At 40.1% G+C, this 17,266-nt stretch overlaps 1 protein-coding gene across 1 annotated transcript in view; it reads left to right on the top strand.

Moving 5' to 3' along the window:
- The window catches only part of slc30a6 (solute carrier family 30 member 6), an 80,025-nt gene extending 66,769 nt beyond the window's left edge, over window positions 1-13,256 (top strand). The window contains exon 15 of the mRNA XM_042333496.1: window positions 11,355-13,256. Within this exon, the coding sequence (XP_042189430.1) occupies window positions 11,355-11,855 (501 nt within the window). The 3' untranslated portion in view covers window positions 11,856-13,256. The remainder of the gene's footprint in view (window positions 1-11,354) is intronic.
- Window positions 13,257-17,266: the final 4,010 nt, after the last annotated feature.

Genomic DNA, 17,266 nt, shown 5'->3' with positions numbered 1-17,266 from the left:
GCCAAATGCAGCCTGTGATGGGAGTGACAGGAGACGTAAAAAGTTTATGCCTGTAGAAAGGTGTGGCAGAGCTGAAAGAGTTTTGTTTTAGGTTCATGAAGTTAAATGCTAGAGCAATTTATAGAATTTCAATTGTTAAGTTATTTAGGACAGTTAAGCTTTGTGAGATAATAATAATAATCCTTGCATTTGATAAAAACTCCTTATCACATCTTCAAGAAGTCTCAAAGCACTTCACAGAATATACTGTAAAGTTAATTGACTATATTTTGTGGGCGAAACATATTCCAAATGAAGTTGAATAGAGCACATTTTCCATCCATTAAGCATCAATACTTGGTAATTGTTTCTTTCCCCTGATGACTCTATTGTCAAATGTTCATTAGTTGACTATCAGAATTATTGTAATTATGTGAACAGTTCTGTTTCTTAAGGACCAGAACGTTTACTCCTGGCCCAAGCTGAAACTCAGGCCAGCAGTAAACATTGGTCACACCATTAAATAAACTGCAATAGTGGAGCTTTCAGTCCAGAGGTAGTAATTCCTATCTTGTAAATCCCAGTTAGCTCCCAGTTGAAGTGCAATGATAAGGAGGTATGGTGCTAAGCAGAGGTTAACTGTGGTTGGGAAGAGGGGCAGGGTGTGAAGAAGTAAAAACTTGAAGTGCAGTGACTGTATATTTGTATACACCTCAACCTTCACGGTTCTGTTCTTGAATGGTTCAGATCCTATCTCACACTGACTCCACTTCATCTCCTCAAACGGTTTCTCCGGTAGCCCCCGCTCCATCTCATGCGGTGTTCCTCAAGGCTCTGTCCTCAGTCCCCTCCTCTTCAACATCTACATGCTCCATTTTAGTGACATCATCCACAGATGAGGGGTCAACTTCCACATGTATGTGGATAACACCCAACTCTATCTCTCTGCCTCCACCCTTGACTCCCAGACCACTGCTGTCCTGACAGAATGTCTGTCAGACATCATCCTGGATGAGAGTTAACTTTCTACAATTGAACATCAACAAGACTGAAGCTGGCTCCCATCAGCAACTACACGCCTCAGGCACTGACAGTATCACCATCCATGGTTGCACACTCCACCTTACTAAGCCAGTCCAGAATTTTGGCATCTTGTTTGACCCTCAACTATCCTATTTACCCCACATCTGTGCCATGACCCACTCTGCCTTCCCCTCCTCTGCATCATCGCACAGCTCTGCCACTGTCTCACACCACAGGCCGCTGAAAACCTCATACATGCATTCATTACGTCCAGGCTCGACTATGCAAACTCCCTACTTGTCGGCCTCCCCAACTCCTCCCTCCACAGGCTGCAGATCATCCAGAACTCTGCAGCCCGTGTCCTTTCCCGCAACAGGCTTTGTGACCCTATCACCCCCATCCTCGCCTGACTCCACTGGCTTCCCATCACACAGAGGATGCAGTTCAAGATCCTGGTCCTCACCTTCAGAGCCCTCCATGGCCTTGCTCCACCTACCTCTGTGACCTCCTAACCCCCTACCAACCTGCTCCCTCCTCTCAGCGGGCTCTGGCCTACTTCACGTCCCCCGCATCACCTGCCCCCCATTGGCGGGTGGGCCTTCAGCCACTCTGCCCCCCCCGGAACTCCATTCCGCAGTCCCTCCACCTCGCCCCCTCCCTTGGCTCCTTCAACACCCATCTCGACCCTTCTTTTCGACCGTGCCTTCGATCACACTCCTTATAGCACTTGCTATTATAGCACCTGCAACATCCCCCTGAACAGGCAGTCGGTTTAACATCTCATTCGAATTGAAATGTTGAAGTTACTGCAGCAACTTGCACTAAAATAGTGCCTTTTACATAGAGTGCTTTACAGGGCTGGTGTGGAAAATACGTCTGAGTATAATCAAATGGCAAATGCTTCAAACATCTGCCTTTTTCCTCTGTAGCTTATTTCCCCCAGTGCTATTGCTATTAGGTTTGTTTACGCTCCAGTTTGCTGTCAATATACCGTGGTTTCTCCTCACAGATGCACACTGGAGTGTGCCTCCCTGCATCTCCAATGCATTCATCTGCATCATCGTGCAAAAAATAGATCTTGCAACATTTCACTTGGGAAATGTATCTCTAAACACAGACTTCATAACAAAACATATTTTTATTGTCCGTCTATATTCGCACACACATATATACACACACACATACATATACATTGTTTTGTTACGTTTACACATTTAAATGACTACATTTTAATTTATTTTAAACTTCCCCCACCATTGCAGGCTATTGTACAATCAGATTCCGCAGCTTTGTTTGGTGCAGGATATCACCTCTGACAAAGAACAGCTCTAACCAAACAAGCTGTGTTTGGACCATATTGCAACACATTTGTTCTGAACAAAATGTTTAATTACCTGTTGCAAACAATTATCCCCAAGAGGATCCTAAGTGGCAGCAGCAAAATTGGTCTCAAGCCACATCAAGTGCGAACATGCCGTACAGTTATACACAGTACAAAGACTGAAGTAACAGGTATGAAAATAGATTCTGGGTCCATTAATTTGTCCATATTTGCAATAAACATGCTTTCCACTGAATTCCCTATCCACTTTCCAGCACATGAACATTCACCTCTTCAATCACTATCTACAAGATTATCAGCTGCCAACTTGAATCTTTTGTTCCTTTTAAGTTATTGTTTTAAATTCTGTTCTCTTGGATTCACTCAAAACTCAGATTGTTAGGTAATAGTCTGTGGTGATGAGCAGAATATTTTCAACAACAATATTTATAGAGTGCCTCTCATATAGGATAACATCTCGAAGCACTTTACAATGACGAGGTAGAATGCTGAGCAAAGGGTAAGCGGAAGGTAATCGTGGGCACCGTCAAAGCGGTAGAGTTTAAGGCGGGATGTAAAGAGTGATAGAAAGAGATATAGACAGAGGAGTAGTGAGTGGGAGTTCCAGGTTAGGAGGTAGTAGCTGATGGCTCAGCCACAAATGGCGGTACTGAGGAGACAGGGGATGCTGCAGCAAGCCAAGTGATAGAAAAAATCCGTCCTTCAGATGAGATGTTAAACCGAGGTCTCATCTGCCTGTTCAGGTGGACTCTAAAGATACCATGGCACTACTCAAAAAGAGAAGGGAGTTACTCCCAGTGTCCTGGCTAGCAATCCCCCAAATAAAATTGGTCACTAACTCCATAGCTGTTTGTGGGATATTGTTGTGCACTAAACTGACTGTCACATACGCCTACAAAATACACAGCTTCATGGTATAGCTTGTTAAATGCTTTAAGGTGTCTCGGCGACGTGATGAGGCGCTATACAAAATGCAAGGATTATTATTATATCATTATTGTAGAGATAAGGAAGTGCTACCGCATGAAGGGATATATAGGTCAGGTTGAGGACCTCAGACAAACTGATCTCATCAGTTTTGAGGAGCGTGACATTTTTACTGGAAAAAGAACAAAGTTATTTTTCCTTCTTGTAACCTATTCTCAATTGTGCAGTCTGTCTGTTACAGGACCCAGCACTGGATTAGCTTGTAATGCTGGTGTTTCCCTTGCACTCCTGCCTACCATCTCATCTGTGTTCCTTCCCACTTACACTTTCTAAATGAATCTGGATGGTGGCAGACAGCAGCCATAAGATGCATTTATTTGACTCCAGTTTGTGTACTGTAAATGGGGTATCAATTGCATGATAAGACTGATAATCAATCCTAGGGATTACTGAGAGGCTAAACCTAGCTGTCCTGCTTGTAAGAACATGGATTTACTGCAAACAGAAATACCAACACACTTGGCCTTGGCTCTCTTTATTGCTTTTGCTGACTGTTTTAAAGAAGAATAGGCAATTTCATATCCTTAAGGAGATCCAGACATATAGCATGGAACCTTAAGGCAAATTTACTCCAAAGATAGCCTTGACACCTACTCCCCCTCCTTTATTTTTCTCAATAGAGAAATTCAATATATTCTATTTAGAAAAAAGAATACAATAGCAGTTGGTCTCCATTGCTGTGTTGTTTTATTGTTCAGTGTTTGTTCCTATCATGCACAGGTCCTAAGCTTATGAAATGTCTGTTTTGTATGCATGAATGTGCTGTGTATCCTGGTAATTTGTCCCATTGGGTTTGAAAAGATGATTCAATAACATGTTATTCACAACAAAAAATATTTCGAATGGGAGTTCTGCACAGCAGAGCAATGCTGCAGCTCTGGGGTGATGTAGAACTGTTCAGGTTACATTCTCACTGACCTGCTCACTCACAACAGAAATTGCTTGTAGGTAGTAGGATTGGGCCAAGTGTGTGCACAAAGGGAGAAGATTTGGAGAAAAATGGAGTTCTGAAACTCTTTTGTATTCCTTGAAATTCTGAAGAGGCAAAGACCGTGGTGTAAAACATTGCCGAGGTTCAGAAGAGTAGGAGAGAGGCATGAGAAAGGGATAGTGCTCACGTTTGAAAAGCCTGGGCATTGCAGAAGAAGGGAAGGCTTTCCTGGGAAAGAAAGCATTTGAGTGGAATTATTGGTTGCAGATTTGAAAATAAGTGGAATTACATTCATGGAGCTGTCTCAGTTTCAAATGCTATCAAACTGTACAATCTGTGTAGCTAGTGATAAGAGGTGATGTGTGGAGGTTTTTAAACAAATATATACTGGACTTTCAATGAGCAAAGAAGGTCTGGTAACTGATTACATATTCCTTGTGTGAGCAGCACAAACTGGGCTTTTCACTTATTGTATTTGTACAACAGATGTGGGTCAATTGTTTCTCATTGGAACTTTATGTAACCATGTAACCCTACAATATGTTGTGTGATTTGAAAAATCATGTAATGGGAAGAATTATAATATTCCTATCATAATAATCATTGTATTTGATATAGCGCTTTATGTCATTGAGACGTCTCAAAGCACATATACTGTAAAGTTAATTGACTATGTTTGGGGGGCGATATCAGAGGCCATCTAGCCCCTAAATACTGTTACCATAAGTTGATCATTGAATTAACATCTATGTTTAGCTTATGAAATTTCATTGAGAGAAAATGTAAGAGAAAAAAAAATCATACAGCACTATATTGGTGCAATAAGTCTCCAGTAAAGCACCTTGTGCAGTAGGTTTCTAGTCCAGTGGGGGTGGGGAGGATCTGTCTTAAATATTATCCTACCACTTGATGATATCTTCGCACTTGCGTGCTAGAANTTTTTTAAAATCTTGTGAGAAAATATGTAAACACCTGTGTTTGTTTTATAAATAAAAGCAACAGTTGAATAGTAGCTTCATAATTGCAAGTACATTGTTAAAATAATAACTGAAAATAAACTGCAGAACAAATAACTACGAGCCTGAATGAAAATGTTAAAAATCATATCTACAGGGAATTCAAAGATTTACTTGGATATGTCTGGTCATGTCCTGTCACTTGGATACGGTCACAGCATCTGAAAATAGAGCTTGTGCAGTGCCAGTTAATACTGTCCCAAGTGGGTTGCTAACTGGGCTTTGGATGGGGATGTAGCTGAGCTGTCCTCAGGTGTGTGGCACATCAGCAGCGAGAACTCTTACTAATGTACGCTGGGAAATCATCCAAAAACACATTTTGTTTCCAGCTGTTAAGCAGTGTAGCATTCTAACAAAATGGTGGTCTGGAGGGGATTGTGAGGCAACTGTTTATTCATCTTGAGGGATCTAATGTACAAAGCAAAATGGTTTCCCAATAGTACTGGGGAATTGTAAGTAGTAAGGGTGTTTTTATATTGCAGTAAAATGTCACTGCTTGTGTTGCTTTGAGGCATCTCGAAGACGTGATAAGGCGCTGTATCAAATGCAAGGATTATTATTATTATTGCTTGTTCAGCAATATTTAGGAAATGAAAATGTGCCGTGATATGATGTTTCATATTGCAACAAAAATGATAGTCCAAAGCTATTTGGTTGGTGTCCAGACAGCTTTATCGAGCTCTTTGAGAAATCTTCCCTGACATGAAAAACACCACAAAGTGTAAATTGCATTATATTTTGATCATGATCATCCATTATCTAAGAAAATGGCAAAGCAGACTCCACTACTTTGGCCTACTCCTATTCCTTCTTAGTTATTGACATGTGCATAATTATTACTTATAGATAGCCTCCCCTGACTAGAAGCCTCCAATCACTGCCATTGATGTCGCCCATACACGTGAATTGGGAACAGTGGTGGAGGCTTTGTGTCAAACTATTGGCTAATGTTTGGGTAAGGGGGGTGTTCACACCTGAACTAGCCAATATTGTCCTTCAGATAAGATGTTAAACTGAGGTCCTGTCCGCTTGTTCAGGTGAATTTTAAGGATCATATGGCTCTATTCGAAAAGAGCAAGGAATTTTTTCCGGTGTCCTGGCTAACATTCCTTCAAATAAAATCGGTCCTTCACTTCATTGCTGTTTGTATGATATTGCTGTGCGCAAATTGGCTGCCGCGTTTGCCCGCAAAACACTTTATAGTGTATCTTGTTAAACGCTTTGGGACATCCTTCTAACCTGAAAGACACTCTATCAAATGCAAGGATTATTATTACTATTGCCATGGACCTCAGTTTTCTTTTTTTAAGATATTGCAGCAAGTATGGACAAGAGTATTCATCAAATATTTCAAAAAACAACTAGTTAATACCATGATCAAAGGGTAAATGGTTTTAATTTTCTGGCCAAAAGAAGTTTTCCCTCCACTTTAATTGTAGAACACATCCAGGGTTCTGTGTAAAGGCAATGCCAATCACAGACTGGATTAAACCTCTGCAAATAACCTCAACCAGACAGAACCTGTAACTGTAACTGCTTATTAGCTTACTGAGAAGCATCTGATTACTGAGTTACTGATAGCTGACAGTGGCTCTTTCTTTATCAAAGACATTGTAGCTTGATCCTATGAAAAGTTGTTGTGGAACATGAGAGATATGTAGAGGATTTAATTCAGCAACACAGCAAACATTAAAATAAATTTCTGGTTAAAGGTATATAGAAAATGCACTCTCAAAGCGCTCACCCCTGCTTCTGTCCTTTAATGTTACATTTACAGTACATCTCTGATGCTAACTTGCAGTCCTGACTGCAGTGGCTTTGTGGTAAAGCAGTTATTGCTGCCTCAGAGGCTTGGAGGCCCATCTGAAGAGGTGATTTGTATTGCACTCAATGGCCAGAGGCAATCTGGATGATGTTTTCTGACCAGCAGTGAAACAGTGCTATTCAGCTCATGTGTCAACTTGAAATGTGTCTTTCCCAATGCATTGTCTTCCTCACGTGAACGGCGCTATATAAATATAATTTGTTGTTGTTTTCATTTGCTGGCCTCTTATGAACCTTTCCCAACTAGGATAATTAACAGGTTGCCAGGAAAGACACTTAAGACAAGGACACTGATTCAATCATAAAAGAACTTGATTCTGCAATGGGGAGGTAGTAAATTGGGTGCTCTGGAACCATGAGATCAATTGGGCAGAGGGACACTATTAGTGAGAAATGACAGCAACTTGCACTGATACAGCACCTTTAAGAGTTGCACAATGATTGTGGGAAAGGAAAATTAAAACTCAAGTAGATTGCATAGGGAGGGCCAAGATTGTGAAGGAATTTGCGGGTAAAATAAAAGTTCACGGTGTGCTTGTTCGGAAGAGAATGCAGGTTGCAGAATTTTGATGACTTGGACAGAAACGATACTGTAAAGCAGTTGCATATGCACAGTTTTGTTTTTAGTGCTGAGGAATTCCACCTCTGCTGCATGAAAGGAATGAATTGCACAGGACCCTGACCCTCGATCAATATTGCAGAAGCAGCTTTATGTCTTTAAATGCAATATTCTTGAATCTTGCTGGCTGTCCTAGTCCTTTATTAGAAACCATTGCACTCAATGTCAGTATCCCAGTGTCAAGATTATTATTTTTTGATTGATATCATTGATGAATGAATACTTATCTCTATATTTGGTTGACTGCAGTCGGTAATGCCTGTTGTTTGTCTTAACATCAGAAAGATATTGGTATAATGAACCATTATGATGGTTTAATGTTTTACCAAAACAAAGGAAACCTAATTGTGCATGAAAGGTGTATGAACACAATAAAACTGTCTGTATTTTGGCAGTCTAGTTTACCTGTTATTTTATACATTGACCCCTTTATTTGTACCAGCTGCACTAATGAATGATGCAGATTTTCTCATAATTAAAAGAAATGGATGATAACTTTCAGATTTTGCAACAATCAACTCTGGGTTTGTGTTATTTTTCTAACTGAAGGCAAAGGTATTTCCCTTCCAGATATTAACTCCCTTCACAAGCAGTGCTGGTCAAGCTCTGCATTTTCAACTGGTGGAACTATCCCTCAATGAGAAGGGAAGTGGTGTGCAGGAGGATGGTGGCGATGCTCTCACATATTTAACTCAAAGCCTTTCTGCCTTACAGGAAGCTTGCAGGGAGTTCCTGCTTCTATCTAGCTGGGGTTGAGATGGCTCCAAGGTGACTTTTAGGCACGTCTAATTATAGACCAGCCAACCTGGCACTTCAGCAGGACTTGGAGGGTCAAACAAGTCACTGAAGGCAGGGATTGTTCCTACTCAGTACCTGATAACCCTAAAAGTAAACCCCTAATGGGGAGGGTGGTACCAGCTGGACAAGTCGGAGGCAAGCTATGCCATTTTAGCTGATTAAATTCCAGCAGTACATCAATTCACACGTTGGGGTTCCAAAGCCTTGACTCTTGCCAAACTTCAACTAATCATTTCTGGAATTAGGTTAACAGGGTACGTCTCTTTCAGGAGGGAGTCCTCTATCTGGCTTCTATAATTTTAGGCATAGTGATGGGGTTCCACTTCTCAAGATCACAGGGTTGGTTTAGCTGAAGAAATGCCTTGGCCTATCTGATCTCAACCCTCCAAATACCCACCTTACCATGCTCCAATCACAGCATCAAGCTGCTTTTCAAATGAGTCCAGTGTCCTAGTCTCAACAACCCTTGCTGGGACCTGTTCCAGTCATTAATAACTCACTGAGTAAAGGAAAAACTTCCTGGTATCTGCCCTGAAATTGCCCTTTGATTCTCTAAACCTACGTCCTCTTGTTCTACAGTCTGGTGCATCCTAAAGTTGTCTTGGGTTTAACTTTTCATTCCCATTTAATATTTTATGTCCTTCTATGAGGTCCCCTAGGCACCTGGCTGACCCCAAAAAACTTTCCTCTTTTGCCACCATATGTGTTTTTTAAAACAAGAGATCAAAGTCTTAATTCCCATCATTCTTCATACTAATTTCAGGATCAATGAACACATTACATTTGGAGTAGATCAAATTTCCTTTAAGATTTCTTTTCTCACGCCACCCCGCCCCCCACCCCACCCCCCCAAATGTCAAGACAATTTCCAACTGTATTGCATTTCTTCCATCAGAATGGTCAAGAAGTGGCACAACTCAACTCAGTAATGGCAGACACAGCAAATAGTGGCAGACAGCAGATCTGAGTATTGGGCTGTTTTGTATTGCAGCTGTATTTTGAGGCTGTATAGGATTTCAATGACTTTAACAGATCCTGTGATCATCTTTACTTATTGTTCAAACTGCCAGGTACTGACTGCAGTGGATAAATAAACCTACTGGTTTTAATTTGATCCAGTGATCTGTGAGGGTTGTAAATTAATTTGCAATATTTAATATACCCCATTAAAACCTGGATTTAAGGATTACAACAGTGTAAGCAATGGCTTTTGCTAATGGCTTCCAGTCTTAACATCTGGAGCTTCATTTTGTGGAGTCCTGTAGCTCAGTGGTTAGAGCACTCGCCTCACAAGCGAGAGACCTGGGTTTGCAGGGCGAAACCTTCGGCAAATTACCTTACTCCACATGCCTGATAATAATCACTCAAGAAAAAAAATAATAATAATTTGGTCACTGAATCCACGACTTTTTGTGGGACACTGCTGTGCGCAATTGGCTGCCACGTTTCACCTACAAATGTACAGTCAATTCACTTTACAGTCTATTCTGTGAAGCACTTTGAGACGTCTAGAAGATGTGAAAGCGCTATATCAAATACAAGGATTATTTATTTATTATAGGACAGCCCTGCATCAGCTGGACTATCTGGATTGTTAGGCAGACTGATTTCAGCCTTAGAATAAAACTTGGAATGAGCCCAATTTTGAAAGGCTTTCAGACGCTTCAATTAACATTCAGGTCAGCGGTCCAGACAATCATTAGCACCTCAGCATTGTCTATTACACAAGCACAGCATCATTGTCTGTACAGATGTGGATAATTGTATTCAAAACTGTACAGTACAACTTCTGAAAGTAACCCATATTCCTGAACCGCACTACTATTTGCCGATTTAGTACTATATCTGTGTTTTTATTACAAAAAAAAGTTTAGTACGTGTGTATGTGTGGCAACTTATCAGTGTAGCAAAACATAAACTCCAGCAAAAAGTGAAATTGTTTCATTAAGTGGTCAATCTAGGGCAATGACAGTGAGTCTGCTTATTCATGTCATCTCCTCCTCCTACACTGCTTTTCAAATGTTCACTGTTCGATATCTCTGATTTCATTACAGTCTTCTCTTGATTTATAACCAGCTTGTTTTTGAAGTCCATAGTAAAGGGCTTTTTGAAATTTGTAAAGCTTATATTGCTTAGATCATTGAAAGCTGCCATAAGACTTGTGTATTAAGGTGAGTATTGTAGAAAAACCTAAGCTCCAGCAGAAAATAAAATTATTTCATTAAGTGGCCGATATGGACTTTAACGGATAGATCCATATCGACTTGTGCTCTCCCTCCGCTCAGCCTGGTCACTGTCCTCCGCCTGGCTTGCCTCACCATCGGCTGTCAGGACTTCAGCCTCTCTACCCCTACCCACAGTCCCTTTGCTTTGCTTCCTCCCTTTCCTCCTTCAAGGCCTATCTCAAGACCCTCCTCTTCGACTGCGCCTTTGGTCATGCTCCTACCCCTGTCCTCCACCCGGCACTATACAAATATAATTCGTTGTCGTTGAACAACAATACTCTTTTTTCAAAATATATATATCTGATATCTCATTAAGTTGTGGAAAATATGGGAAGGAGTCACGATTCTCAAGTGCCACAGGCATGAATGGATTATTAATAATAATAATGCCAGGTTGATCAAAACTCATTTGTGCAATAGAGTGACAAATTTCTTTGGTAAAAAGCTGCATGTAACATGCTCGTTCTGCTCATTTCCTATTGTGCCTTATGTTGCCTTTAAAATTATAGAAAAATGAATGTGACTGACTGTACAAAAGATATTTTGGTAGATGAGCTCACGTGGAAAAATCTGAATTAATAACTTTTTTTTCCACTTTGTTTCTCCTCAGGCTGGATCTGTACACGTGCGGATCAGGAGAGATGCAAATGAACAACTGGTACTGGCTCATGTGACCAATCGCCTGTCCACACTAGTTAAAACATTAACTATTCAGATTTTCAAAGACGACTGGGTAAGGCCGTCTTTAGCTGCAGGGCCAATCCCAACCAATATGTTAAGCCCAATGGACCACACAGGTATTGCAGCAGTGCCAGCTGTTAAACCACTGGATTACATGAACCCGATCACTTCTACCCCAACAAAACCAACCAGCCCACCTCCTGAATTCGCGTTCAACACACCAGGCAAGAACATTAATCCTGTCATCCTGCCAGCGCCACCAGCTAGACCTTATGGCTTAGGACTCAATTATGGAGCTGCTTCATATAACAGTGGCCTTGTGAATCCTGGAATTGGAATTGGAACTGCAACAACGCAGGGTTTTAGGACCGCATTTACTAATGTTCCAGGCAGATATGGAACAGGTCCTCAAGGACATTTCCCACAGTAACTATTCTAATAAAAAGTTGGGAACCCTGTTGGAAAGAATTTTCTACACAATCAGCTGCCTTTACATAAAAATATTATATCTGAACAGATTTTAACTGAAACATAATTGTCTCACCATCTATATGAAAATGTAATTGTGATAATCCTGGATTATCCTAACATGATTATGTCTGGAATGTTTTTTTATTCTACATTTTGCCTATAATCGTGTTTTTCGCATCAAAACAACAATGTTGTCCGCTGGAGTTTTTCTTTAATGTTTTTTTACACTTAATGTTTGTGCAGCATTATCAGAATAATGCAATTTGGGCCATTTCCTTGTAAGAAAATCTATAGAAATCTAATCCATGAATAGCCTACACTTGGTCATGAGAATGGCTCTATTGAGAAGTTGATCAACTCACTCCTTGATGCATCATTATTTTCTTCCCATTAACTAAGGACCCTGCTGACATTAGAAATGCACAAGTGAATGGGGACAGGAAGCAGTACGAACAGCTATGATATGAATGGGTATCTGGTTATTCCAAACACTTGAAGCATGTGAATTTCTTCATTAGATATCGATGTGTGTGTTTTTTTTCCCCTCTCGAAACCATGCGGCAGCTCTGTTCATGCTCTGTTTGGGATGTAAGTATCTCAGTTTGCAAATTACCACAAGCCAAGGAATCAGTATTGCAAGCTGGAGACTACAGTGTTTCAAGAAAAGAAATGACATTGTAACAAGTTTTGGTAAGCACATTATTGTGCTGTATCTAGTTCCCCAAAACAATAACATGACTCATACCACACATTTAATAATGAATCCTGTCATGATACAAAGCAAAAGAATCCTACCCCTTTGACTTATGGGGACAGAGTAGCCTTCAGGTTTTAATATAACTTATAAGAACAAGCTGGTCTGTTTACAATTATTGCCCTGAACACAGTTTATTCAGCACTCTTAGAGTACAGTAACTGCTTTTTCAGGTATTAACATATTTAAACCTTAAATAATTTGAAATACTTTTTGGTTGCAGAATGTAAGAAGCCAAGACTGTTGCTGTAAATATTTGTTGGTAAAAGTTACTCTGCTTTGTGATTTTCGGTAATAAAAGTGTACAAATCATGTTCAGGGTCTTTCCACAGATGTATATTATACATGTTTGTATTTAAAAGTACAAAACCTATTAAACATTGTACATAAATATATATACAGTAGTTTTCCTTAGAGATGTATGTTTAATATGTTTGAGGTTGGATGGATGTAGTTTTAAAAGGAATCAGTTATAATGATAGTTAATTCAGCACAGTTATCTTTCATTGGGTATGTTGAAACATTACTGTAAATGTTGGTGGTTGCCAATAAATTAAAAATATTCCTATAGTATTATAAGAGACAATAAACTCACCGTGCCTTGCATTTATTCATTTATTTCTGCATGGAGAAGTGTTCCTAGGTGAAAAGCTCTATCAAAAGTACAAATTGTTGCATTAAATCTAGTTCCAACATAGAGCAACTATTGTTTACCAGTGTATAGATACAGTATGTCTACTCTTCAAAATAGAGCATGACTGAGCTAAGAGAATGCAATATTGCATCTAAACTTCCAATGATGTTCCCAAATCTATTTCCACCCTCTACTTTTTTCTCTCTCTTTCTCTGAATGTATTTGAACCAAGAAATCTGAATGAAGTAGACAGTGATGTCTTCCTTATAAAGTTGTGATGGCAGGAGTGAGTTGGTATGACTGAGTCCTGCTGGAGATTGAGCGTGTTAATTCTTATTTTTATCTGTCAACTGCAGATTTTATGTAAATTTAATTGAGTGGATGACAGGGTTATTTTGGTAAATGCTCAAATTAGCTTCAGCTCCATTTGTCTGACCTCCCACAGAGACTTAACCGAGCATATATAGTTGGACTTAAACATTCATGTGATGTTCAGCCAGGTATTGACGCTGATGTTCCTTTTGACCCACATAGTTGGAAAAGGGAGTATATTTTTTGGCACTTGAGCTATATAAATGCAAGTTAAGATCTCAGAAAAATATTATAAAATGTAACTGGAAATTTTCACCTGTATATTGGTGTGGAAACGAGCCTGAACTCATGTATTGCCTCATCATTCTGTAAGGGACCTTGTAAGTGTGTACAACATTATGAAGGATTTGACCAGATAAATCAGGAGAAGCTATTTCCACCGTGTGGAGTCAGTGTCTGAAGGTCATAGATGGAGAGTTTTGGAAAAAAAAATTCAAACTAAGATGCTTGGATGTGGAATGCCCTGCCAAGTCAGGTAATAGAAGTAGAGTCGATTGTGGGTTTCAAGGGTAATAGATAGGTAGGTGAAGAAAATGGATGAAGGGGTATGGGAATAGAATAGGGCAGTGAGATTGAATAGAGAGTCAGTGCAGACTGGGCCAAATAACTTATTTGTGTGCTGTAAATGTCTAAAGATTTTTGGATAGAGGTGCAAAGAAACTTGCACCTGTAACATTAAATTACACCTTGACCATGGCGAGGGTAATCCATCTTTACACTGGGATCAGCATCCCCTTTGAAAACACAAAAATACAAATAATAGTGAGGAACCACAACAACAGCAAATTACATTTATAAAGAGCTTTTCACGTTGGGAGGACATCACAAGGCCCTGGACAGCCATGGATTTGGATCTGAGCAGGAGGGTAAGCGGGTGACCGAAGGTGCGGCTGATGAGGAGGGTCTTGAGACGTGCTTTGAAGGAGGGAGCAAGTCAAAGGATCTGTAGGATGGAGTTACAAAGGGTGGGGGCAGAGAGGCTGAAGGCCCGACTGCCGATGGTGGGGTGAGCAGGGAACATGGAGTAGCCCAGAGCCCGCTGAGCAGAAAGAGATGACAGGTCGATATGGTGTTAGCAGGTCGCAGAGGTAGGAAGAAGCAAGGCCCTGGAGGGCTTTGAAGACAAGGATTTTGAACTCTAACCTCTGAGAGATGGGGAGCCAGTGGAGCCAGGCAATGGTGGGGATGATAGGGTCATGGAGCCTGGTTCAGAAGAGGACACAAGCTGCAGAGTTCTGAATGATCTGTAGCTTGTGTAGGGAAGACTTGGGAAGGCCGATATGCAGGGAGTTGGCTTAGTGAAGCCTATAACACATATAATGAATGCGTGGATGAGGCTCTCAGCAGGAGACCCTCATCCAAGGACCTGCATTAATCAAAAATTAACTAATCATTTTCTTAGTTCCAGTGTTATGTGATATGTTGTATCCTGAGCAGAAAATTTGCCTGTAAAATGTTTTAAAATTATTTCTTCATAATCTGGTCATGTTGATATCACAGACCAATTTTCTTCCCTTCTCTGGAGACCATAATGTAACGTTTTCTACTGTTTACTTCTTGAACACAGATTACATGGAGAACAAAAAGCAGTAACCAATTTAAAATTATATAAATGATAACTTCAATTACACTGAATGATTCAAAATATATACGCACACTGTTCCAAAAAACACAAAGGTCATTTCGAAGCTAGAGGTTACAATGATGCTTTGATCAATGAATAAATCATAGCCCGGCAATTCAATCCCGGTTGGTTATCTGTCTTGTGTTTCATTTATTTTACTTGATCTTTTTGTTACTTTTCTACTCTTTAGTTACCCTGTAACAACCAACATTCTTCAAAAGAGAGGTCTCAAGTTGGATCCCTGTTCATCTTTGTTGCATAACATCCTATTCCCAAAGTATTGACTGGGACTGGGAGTTTGTTACATGAAGGGACTAGACTGTGGCACAGTCCGTTGTGGAAGTGCAAAACAACTATGTTACTCTACATTTAATCACCAGAGCTTTGTCAAAGTTTTGCGACTTAAAGACGAGTATGACCTAAAGCAAAGTAATCTAAAGAGTCTGTGCGCATATTGTGACTGGATTGGACCATTCGCCAGATTCAAATGCCAATATGAGGGACTTTGTGACATATTTTTCTCATATTGTATCTATCTGCTTCATCAAACAATAAAATTAATGTTCAAAAGAATCGTAAATACTGAGATTTGTCAAAACTACATGAACAACCTTGTAAGAAGGTTGTTAATGCAACATTTGAGTTAGCTTTCTGCCCTTAGCTATGCACGAACAATAAGTGGCTCAGACATCACATTTACTGATTCCTGTAAACGGACAAATTCAGGTCAGTGCGCTCTCGTAATCACCAGTTTTGTTTAACCCTTACTTCCACCAGAAAAAAAGGTTTTAATCAAAGAGAAAGAGTCTCCAGTGATGGTAAGGGGTTAATAAATTCAGTACACTTTGATAATCACCAGCCTTGTTTAATACAGAGGCTGATTTGTACTCAACAGAGGTAACAGCTGCAAGTTCCAATATTTGCTATGTTTCGGTGCTAGCCTCCCTGCTGCTAACATGTTAGCATGATGTGGTGCATTGACCTTTTTGACTTTCGGCAACACTGTTGTGTGTATTTACATCAAGTAAATAGGAGTGCAAAGTTTCAGAGGATTTATGTAGTCTTTTTCAGACGCGTGGTACATACCATTGGTTGTTCTTAGAGGACAGTGGTAGATTTGTACCCTGGGGAAGCTGAAATTCTTTTTTAATCTTTTATTTACATATTAATTACAATATAACAAAATAAGTGTACTACACTGGGATAATATAGTTGGGAGATTATTCTGTCTATCATAATCTTCTAAAAGAAGAGTAACCTTTGAAGCTTAGCTTTTAACTCAGTCCTCACTGTCCATTACTAAATGGTCTTTTAATTTCTATAACATCTTTAAAAAAAAGTTAAGTATCTCCTGATGTTAAGATCCATTTTGTTTTCCATCATTCCTCCACTGACAGAGCAAACAGGAAAATGTATTTTGCCAATGTTATTCTGCACTAACCACTAGGACAAGTGTGAAAATGGTCTTCAAATTTCCGCTCGCACAGGATGATCCAAAGTCCAGTTCTAATGTCAACTTCAGCTTCTTACAATAAGAAGAACATGGTCAACGTGGCAGCTAATTTTGCTAATGTACCACAAGCAGACAGGAGGCGAATGACTAATTAAACAGCAGAACTGCCGGTTAAGACAGTGGAAAAACTCCCTTTTCAAATAGTGCTGTGGATCTTTAAGACTCCATCAATGCAGAACATCCAGCAATGCAGCACTCCCCCAAGCACTGTATTTGAACTTTAATGTAAGTAAGTATTCCATGACACTACTGATGATGTACCAGCCAGCCTGGCTCATTAGTATGACTTAAAGGGACAGCCTGGGAGCATGGATTCTTCCCATTCCGCTCCTGTTAACTCTGCAGGCCCAGATCATGAACTCAAAATCCACAGTGCAGGGTTTGAACTCCCAATCGACTAACAACAACAATTCAGCTACCAATTGAGCCACGCTGAATCTTTATAACTGGTCTAACCTGTCTTGATGCTGATG

This window comes from Callorhinchus milii, unplaced genomic scaffold (assembly GCF_018977255.1).
Source record: "Callorhinchus milii isolate IMCB2004 unplaced genomic scaffold, IMCB_Cmil_1.0 Scaffold3, whole genome shotgun sequence".
NCBI classification, from domain to species: domain Eukaryota; kingdom Metazoa; phylum Chordata; class Chondrichthyes; order Chimaeriformes; family Callorhinchidae; genus Callorhinchus; species Callorhinchus milii.
This window is presented reverse-complemented; position numbering and strand designations above follow the sequence as displayed.